General features: G+C 57.9%; 1 protein-coding gene across 1 annotated transcript in view; it reads right to left on the bottom strand.

Moving 5' to 3' along the window:
• Window positions 1-9,441, bottom strand: part of DAPK3 (death associated protein kinase 3) — a 12,564-nt gene that overhangs the window by 1,745 nt on the left and 1,378 nt on the right. The window contains 6 exon segments of the mRNA XM_077746848.1: window positions 349-396; window positions 1,019-1,171; window positions 2,436-2,462; window positions 3,027-3,075; window positions 3,206-3,335; window positions 3,552-3,912. Coding sequence (XP_077602974.1) covers window positions 349-396; window positions 1,019-1,171; window positions 2,436-2,462; window positions 3,027-3,075; window positions 3,206-3,335; window positions 3,552-3,912 — 768 coding nt within the window.

The following is a 9,441-nucleotide window of genomic DNA, read 5'->3' as shown; positions in this document are numbered from 1 at the left end:
TAGCTACCCCCCCCCACAGCCACGCCCTTTCACGGGCGCCAGGCCTAGTTCTGGCACTTTCCTGCTAGTGGCGGAGCTCATTGGCCATGCCAGAACCCCCAGAGAAGAAAAGGCGGACTCTCTGGTCCCTTATACCGACAGGTCACCCGGTTCTGGAAGTTTCTGTGGGAGGGAGCCCTGCCGTGTGCAGAGGGGCTGAGCTCCCCGCCGGGTATCAGAGGGAGATGGCTCCAACACCATCTCAATGCACACCCCTCTCGCCCCGCCCCACCCCCTCGGGGACCCTGACCCCACACTCAGGCCTTGTCACGCCTCCCAACCCCGAGAGGGGGGAGCCCCGCCCACCTCACCTTGATCCAGGAATGTTCCAGGCTCTGGGCGATAGTCATTCTTCTCCTGGAAGAGACGGCCCACCCTGGTTAGGCCCACACACACCAAGTGCCCCCGCCTCCCACGAGGTTGTCGGGGAGAACGGAACAGGCAAGGGGTTTTCCAGGCCCTCCCCTCGCAGCTCGGCTCCCTGCCCCCACCTGCGGCGCCTCACAGACTCTGGGCCCCTGGGGACTCCCCTCCAGCCCAGGGGCAAGTCCCTGAAATGACCTTGAAGGTGCCAGCACCCTCAAGGGCATCCGCTCCGCACAGCCAGTGAGGGGCCTGCTGCTCCGGGCTCCCCGTGCTTTCTGAGCGGTTCTGTTAACGAGGGCCCACAGGAGAGACCAGGCAGGGGAGGAGTCTGACGAGAGGAGCACTTCTCTGGGAATGAGGGCTCGTGAAGCCAGAAGCTTTAGGTTCTCCCTCGGAGAACCCCGGGAGCCTGGAACTGCACACAACACCTTTCTTAAATGTCGACAACGAATCCACACTCCTAAGGACACAGCGGGGACTGAGCCGAGCTGTGCCCTGGTCCCGTGCCAGGCCGTGCCCGACTCCCAGTGACGAGGAGGGGGGCAGCATGAGGATGTGCTCTCGGGGACCTCGGCCTCCCCCGCCCGCCCCTCTGCCCGGCCCGCGCTCCTACTTGGGGTCTTTGACGAGCAGCCGGCGGATGAAGTCCTTGGCCAGCTCGCTGGTGTTGCTGAAATACTCCTCGTCGAAGTCGTAGTTCACGGCCGAGATGTTGGTCAGCGTCTCCTGCTTCGTCTCCCCCAGGAACGGGGAGGCGCCGCTCAAGCTGGAAGTCANTACCCTGGAACCTCCCCGCACCCGGCCCCTAGCCTCCAACCAGCAGGCGCAAACGCTTCGTGCCCAGCCTCCGTCGCTTCGTGCCCAGCCTCCGTCGGGGACTAAAAGGAGTGGGCGGCGGTCTCTAAGGAGGCTCAGAGCCTGTACCCCAAGTGTCGAGTGACTACAGAGGGCTGGCGAGCTCCCGGGGGGAATGCCACATCCGCACGCGGCCAGGGCGCCCGGCACCAGACACCACACAGGACGCCCTGGGGCTCTGGGCGGGTGGCACTGTGACGAACAGTAAGAAGTACACAGCTGGGGGCACCTGGCTGCCTCGGTCAGTCAGGCGTCTGACTCTTGATTTCAGCTCAGGTCGTGATCTCACCGTCGTGAGATCGAGCCCCAAGTAGGGCTCTGTGCTAACACAGTGGAGATTAGATTCTCTCTCTCCCTCTCTCTCTGCCCCTCAGGNTGTGCTGACTGCCAGCTCAGAGCCTGGAGCCTGTTTCAGTCTGTGACTCCCTCTCTCTCTGACCCTCCCCTGCTCACGCTGTCTCTCTCTCTCTCCTAGAAATAAATAAAACATTAAAAAAAAAAAAGAAAAGAAAGATGCCAACATCAGGGGTGACTGGGTGAGGGGCACTGAAACTGCACTCTTTTTGCAACTGTTTCATTAAGCCTGATCTTTCTTCAATATTTAAGAAACTAATAAAAAAACCATCTTAAGGAAACTTCAGGGGGCGCCTTGGTGGCTCAGTCGGTTAAGCATCCGACTTTGGCTCAGGTCATGATCTCACGGTTCATGGGTTCGAGCTGTGCTCACAGCTCAGAGCCTGGAGCTGCTTCAGATTCTGTGACTCCCTCTCTCTCTGCCCCTCCCCTGTTCACAATGTCTCTCTCTTTCTCAGAAGTAAATAAAATATTAAAAAAAATTAAAAAGGAAAAGAAAGGCACCTTCAGGGTGGATTGCTGTGCCACCTGACAAGGGAAGAGAACACAGGAGGTGCTTGCCCGGCGCAGGGGGAGGTGAGGACAACCCAACCGTGGTACCAAGGGACTGAGGGTAGAAGCCCCTTCTGCGCAGAGCAGGGAGGGAGGGCACACAGAGACCGGTCCCCACTCAGGCCGCACCAGGGGGTGTAGGACCTTCTGAACTCACACTTTTCCCTCCTGCACAAATTCAATCACCCATCCAGCCACCCACCCTCCCACCCAGCGTGCCGCCCCAGCAGGGCCCCCGGAGAAGCAGGAAGCACGGCGCAGGCACTCACAGGATGTAGGTGATGACGCCAATGCTCCTGGAGAGAACACACGAGAAGGACAATCAGCTCGGCGGGGGCGGTCAGCACCCGGATTCCCAGACTCTCTCAACAGCCCAGGATGCAGAGCCCGCGGCCCACTCTCCGTCCAGGACCTGCCAGGCCTCCACTGAGGGCGTCCCCTCTCCCGCTCTGGGGCCTCAGGGGGAGGTAACCTGAGCTCAACTGCCCACACCACCTATCGAGGCTCAAACTGGGGAGGGGGGGAGGGAATGTGGAGGGCAAATGTGGCCTCGGAGGCGGGCTGGCAAACTTTCTAAGAACGGTGAGGCAGCCAACGTTTCAGGCTCTGAGGCTCCCAGCCTGTTTTTATTTTTGACAATGGCTTGAAAACAAGAAAGCTGCTCAGGGCTCACAGACCTACCCCAGCCTCTGGGCCATCTTTTGCTGAGCCCTATTCTTAGGCAACTGTCTGTCCCGCCCGCAGCCAACAGTGGCATTCCCCCCACCCAGGACAGGCCACACCCCCGCCTGCGGCTGGCTGGGGGCTTCGGGGGCTTTGTCCCGGGGGCTGTGCCGGCACCCCCACTCCCTGCCACTCACCACATGTCGGCCTCCAGACCCAGGGGCTCATAGTTGACAATCTCCGGGGCTGCAGGGACGGGGAGACACGGTGCGGGCTCAGACGCTGGTGCACCTGAGGCGGCACCAGGGACGGGGCCCCAGGGAGGGAGTGGCACAGCCCGCCCGCACGGGGCCCCAGGGGCCACGCAGAGCCGTACCCACGAACTCGGGGGTGCCGAAGATGTTCTTGAACTCATTCCCCGCTTCGATCTTGTGGGCGATGCCGAAGTCGATGAGCTTGATGCGCGGGTTGGGCACGTTCTTGTCCAGCAGCATGATGTTCTCCGGCTGGGGGCGGAGGAGGGCGCTGCTGTCCCGCCGGCCTCGCGTCCTCCCCCACCTCCCAGGCCGGGGCCGGGCGGCCCGCGGGCGGCAGCAGGCCGCACTCCCACTCAGGGCTAAGAGCCGGAGCCCCTTCCTGGACTCCGGGGCTCACCATCCCCCCAGGTGCCCCCCTCCACCCCCAGGCTCCCCTGCCCCCCTCCAGTCCCCCCCCCAGCTCACCTTGAGGTCAAAGTGGGCGATGCGCTTGGAGTGCAGGTAGTGGACGCCGTCCAGGATCTGCTTGAGGAACTGGGTGGCCTCGTCCTCCGTAAGCGACTCCTTCTCTGCCAGGAAGTCGAAGAGCTCCCCGCCCGAGACCAGCTCCAGGATGAGCACCACGTCCGTCTTGTTCTCGAAGATGTCGTGCAGCGTGATGATGTTGGGGTGCCGGATCTCCCGCAGGATGTTCACCTCCCGCTCGATCTCCTCCCGGCTGACCCCCCGGCGGCTGGACGACAGGCGGCGCTTCTTGATGAACTTGGCCGCGTACTCCTTCCCGGTGCCCTTCTGCCGGCACTTCCGCACAATGGCAAACTGGCCACTACGGGGACAGAGGAGTGAGCGGGTCCCGCAAGGGGGACTGGGAAGGGGGCAGGAAGGATGCAGGCTTCCAGAACCTTCTGGGACAGCACCTCCCAGCCCCACCCCTCCAGGAGTCCACACCGCAGATGCATCTGAGCACCACAGAAGGGAGGGACACAGCTCGGGTTATGGAAGGGGCGGGATCCACCAAGACCCAGGAGAAAGCGGTGACAGGAAGACATGCTGAGGACCTGCTCGGGGAGCCGATGCCGCTTAGATGCGTGGGCAGGGGGCCAAGGGCTCGCACCCGCCACGCACCACCCCGTACGCCACGTGTGTCGGAGGGCAGAGCGTCGGGGCAGCCAGGAGGGATCTTTATTTTCATGTGATACAATTCTATATGGTTTTGACTTTCTGGCCTATTTCATCATTTTTAAAAATCTAAGAAAAAAGAAATAAGCCACTGACTTCAAAGGAGCTTCTTGCACAACTGGCCGAGTAGAAGGAGCGCACCCATTTCCAAACTGACAGAGAGGGGACAGAGGACGGGAGCCCACGTCTGCAGAAACAGGCTGGTGGTTCCCTGAGAGGTTAAGCACCGTTTCCACGCGCCTCGGCAATTCCGCCAAGTGTCCACCCAGGACAAATGACAGCACGAATCCACCGAGAAGCGTGAACACAAATCCTCCACCAGCAGGATTCACAAGAGCCTAAAGGAGGAAACAACCAAGGGTCCATCGATACATGAATGGACACAGTGTGTCCACTGCGCACGCGCATGTCCACCGCGCACGTGTGTGTCCACCGCGCAGGTCCCTCAGGTGCGTCCACCGCGCACGCACACGTCCCTCGTCCGCGAGCAGGAGCGAGGCGCCCACACCTGCTGCCCCATGGACGGACCCTGAACACACGACACTCAGGGAGGGAACCAGACATGAGAGGCCACACAGGGTGTGAGTCCACGTGCGTGACGCGTCCAGCACAGGCTCATCCACAGAGGGAGGGGGCTTGTGGGTGCTGGGGTGGGGGAGGACGGAGTGACTGCTGATGGGGATGGGGCTTCTTTTTAGGGTGCTGGAATGTTCTGGAATTTAGAGTGATGGTTGTAAAAGCCTGTGAGTACACTAAGGATCACTAACTTGTACACTTGAAGTGGCTGAACTGTACCCTATGTGACTTACATCTCGAGACAGCTGTTACTAAAAGAGACAGGAAGCCTATTTAGCGCCCTCCGGGGAGCTGTCCAATGTCTGGATTCTTTCGCTATCCAGGAACTTAGTTATATTAACTTACTTTAACTCAAGTGCTGACTGAAACAGGCCAGACAGTAAATATTTTTAGCCTTACGAGCCATGTGGTTTCTGTCATAATTCTTGTGTGTTTTTACAACCTTTTAAAAAAATAAAGAACCGTTCCAGGCTCCCAGGCAGGCAGGACCACACTCGGCTAGGGCCAGATTTGGCCCAGAGGCCATAGTTTGCTGACTCCATGTCAGCGGGGACTGATTCCAAGACAGACAGAAAACTTCACAGCACCTGCAGCTCAAGAGAAAGGAGGCTGCGTGAGACCTCAGGACCCGCGGAGAGAGGGAGGAGGAAGGACGGGCTGGCCACACAGAACGACCCTGAGGACAGACAGACGTTGGGGCGCCCTTGCCAAGCCAACGGGGACCTCAAGAAAGCCGAGGGACCCAACTGGGTTTGTCCGGTAACGGGACCTACCCACGGTGGCGTCTCAGATGTGCTCCACACACACGCAATTGGAAGATGGGCAGGTTCAAGGTGGGCCAGTGGGAGATGCAAAATTATTAATAACACGGTGGGCTGAACAACAGTCCCTCCAAAGACGCCCGAGTCCAGGCCCTCAGACCCCGTAAGTACAGCAGGGACTCGCAGGAGGGAGCATGTCCAGGCCCCCGAGGCGGGGGTGACCCTGGGTGCCCGGGGAGCCCAGGGTCCCCACAAGGTCCTCACAAGAGGGAGGCAGAGGGTCAGAGGCAGAGAGATGGGTGGACCCCGCGTTGCTGGCCAGGGATGTGGCGCCTCTGGGAGCCAGAAAAGGGGGGAGACAGGGCTCCCGGGGGCACCAGGCCCATGTTACACCCCCGACTCCCAGACCTTGCAGACTATCAATGACTGGAATCATGGCAAGTTGTTACAGTGCTGAGAGGAGACAAACGCTAATCTGAAAGCCAAGTGCACAGGTCAGCCGAGAAAGACAGTGTTTCCGATCAGGCCTCACCCCCTCCATCGGCCACACGGTGCCCTGGGGACATCGTGCTCCTGCCCCCTTCACGTCTCCACTAAGCACCCCCCCCACCTGCACCGGCCCAGCCTAATCCTCTGCCCATCACCCCTCTGTCCCACAACCGCCCCCCATGGTAATGACATCGAACGCCGAACGTTCACCACAGGCCACCAGCGCTGTGCTAAGCGCTGGACATGTGGCCTCATTTTCAAATGTAAGGATTGTTTTTCCCTGTCTTATTTTTTTTATCTGAAGAGAAACTGTGAGCAGAGGAGGGGCAGGGGGAAGGGGGGAAGAGAGAGGGAGGGGGAGGGAGGGCGGGGAGAAAGGAGGGAGGGAGGGCGAACCCCAAGCAGGTTCCATGTGGCAGCACAGAGCCTAATGTGGGGCTCGAACCCACAAACTGTGAGATCATGACCTGAGCCACAACCAATCTGGAAGCTTAACCGACTGAGGCACCTGGGCACCCTCCCCGCTGTACTGAAGCTGGGCCAACAGATGAAGATGAGTCAGGCAGGGATCAGGGAACAGGAGGGAAGACAGTATCAAAAGGTGAACCGTGTCCCCCAAAAATCCATGTTTCAGTCCCAACCCCCCAGCACGTCAGAATGGGACTATCCAGGGACAAGGTCTTTATAAAGAGATGATTAAGTTGAAATGAGCTCATAGTGGGGCGCCTGGGTGGCTCAGCGGTTAAGTGTCCAACTTTAGCTCAGGTCATGATCTCATCATTCACAAGTTCGAGCCCTGAGTCAGGCTCTGTGCTGACAGCTCAGAGCCTGGAACCTACTTCAGATTCTGTGTCTCCCTCTCTCTGCTCCTCCCCTGCTCGCTCTCTGTCTCTCTCAGAAATAAACATTAAAAAATTAAAAAAAATTTTAAAAAAAAAGAGCTCAGAGGAGTGGGCCTGAATCCAATCTGACTGGTGTCCTCATAAGAGGGGAGTACGACAGATGCACAGACGGACTGACAGCCCTGTGAGGCCACAGGGAGAGACACCTCGGAGGAAGCAGCCTGCCGACGCCTTGACCTTTGGACCCAGGCCTCCAGCGCTGGGAGAGCACGACTCTGCTGTTCCAGGCCCCCAGCCCGGCCCCCTGTGCTGTGGCAGCGCGAGCCGGAGGGCTACACACACTCTCCACGAGGCAGAGGCCAGAGCGACATCCACCCACAGACGAGGTTATTTCCCAAGACCATCGACGCGAACTTCAGCTGGGAAGGAGGAATCCCTCAGCCCCCCCCCACCACACACACACACACACACACACACACACACACACACACACAAACCTGCTTCCGGGTCATCCAGCCCCGTGGCCCCTGGGACAAGAAAACGCAGCCTTGCTGTTTCCACGGCCCTTGTCCCCATGGCGATGCCTGGCAGCGAATTCCCCAAGCCCGTCAGCAAGGAGACCCGGAAGACCAAGAAGACCACAGTGTGCTGCGGACCCCGCCCTGAAACCCAGCCTGCGGTGGCAGGCGGCTTCAGGGGTGCAAGTCGGCAGAGGGCAGGGTGCTGTCGCGGGCACAAGGACGCACACTCTTCCCAATGTGCGGGGCCCCACGTCGCTGGGACGCTAAATGGGCCCATCCCGGGGTGGGCAGGCGGGAGCCGAACGCCCACCTCTGGATCCAACCCGCCTGGGCTCTGCAGCCAGCAGGCCCCGGTCTCCAGGCTCGAAGCCCACTTGGCCACTTCCGGTCCCCACGGCCTTGGGCAAGTGGCTTCCCTCCTCTCAGCCTCCACTTCTGTGTGAAGTGGGGACGATAATAGCGCCAGCTTGTGAGCGACATCTGTAACTTACACAAACTGCACCATAGCCTGCGCAGCATCCTGTGCCTTTAATCCTTCACTTCACGGATCTCCGAGAACGTTCTGGATCATTACGTGCCGCAGGGCCATCCCAGATGACAGGCACCAGCCATACGGTGGCCAGCACGCTGGTCCAAATGGAGACGGGGGGGTGTAGTGGGGTGGGCTCAGTTGGTTGAGGTTCTGACTCTCGACTTTGGCTCAGGTCACCATATCCCGGTTTGTAAGATCGAGCCCCGTGTCCAGCTCTGCGCTGGCAGCGTGGGGCCTGCCTGGGATTCTGTCTCTCCTCCCCTCCCACCCTTCCTCTTCCAAAATAAACAAACATTTTAAATAAACAACTGAAATGTGTTGTCAGCTTATATCAACACACCAGATTTCAAAAGCTTCATATAAAGAAAAGTGGTAGGGGTGCCTGGGTGGCTCAGTTGGTTAAGCGTCCGACTTTGGCTCAGGTCATGATCTCACGGTTCATGGGTTCGAGCCCCGCGTTGGGCTCTGTGCTCACAGCTAGCTCAGAGCCTGGAGCCTGCTTTGGATTGTGTCTCTCTCTCTCTCTGACCCTCCCTTGCTCACGCTGTCTCTTTTTTTCTCCCTCTCTCAGAAAAAAAAGCAAAAACAAAAACATTAAGAAAAGTGGTAGAATTTTTCCTTTGTACTTTTTATTGCACAAGCAAAAAGGTAAATACTTCAGTCTACTGGGTTAAATAAAATGTATTAAAATTATTAAAATGGACACAGCTACTATCAAATTTCAGTACATTTCCTAGGTGGCGAACATTATACAGACTGCCTGGCTCTATTTTTTTTTTTTTTAATGTTTTTAATTGTTTTTGAGAGAGAAAGAGACAGAGTGCAAGCAGGGGAGGGTCAGAGAGAGGAGGAGAATTGGAAGACAGGCTCCAAGAGACGCAGGACTCGAACTCACAAACCAGGAGATCGTTACCTAAACTGAAGTTAGATGCTTAACTGACTGAGCCCCAGGCTCCCCTGCCTGGCTCTCTGTTAACGGCTGCATAATATTCCACCCACAGAGATAGTGGTTGGTAGCAGTCACTGACGAGGCTTCCCATCCTCTGTTCATATAAATCCTTACACCAACTACCCTGTTCTGAGGCACTAGGCCTACACACCTACACATTCCCACTTAGTTAACGCCTAACGGTGGGGAAACGGTGGATTAAGGGGACTATACATAGGACATTTGCGACTCTTTCCAAGCCACCCTCCAGAGGAAGTCCTAACATGTTTTCAATGCTAAAGAATGACATTTGCAAGGAGGGAGAGGGAGGGGGGAGCTCCATTCTCTACCACACTGTTAAGAAAATTCCTAAAGGAGGGACTTCAGAATCCCAAATGAGCCTGAAACACTTTCCCGGCCAAGGCCTGATGCACGACTCAGTTATTTACATTCCCTTTTGGTGACATCATGGGGCTGGTCAGCAGCAAACTCACCAAATAAGGTTGGAGACTCCGGGAAGGAAATGA

Source organism: Crocuta crocuta, unplaced genomic scaffold (assembly GCF_008692635.1).
Source record: "Crocuta crocuta isolate KB4526 unplaced genomic scaffold, BGI_CrCroc_1.0 scaffold110, whole genome shotgun sequence".
NCBI lineage: Eukaryota > Metazoa > Chordata > Mammalia > Carnivora > Hyaenidae > Crocuta > Crocuta crocuta.
Note: the sequence above shows the minus strand (reverse complement) of the source record. Positions and strands in the feature narration are given on the sequence as shown.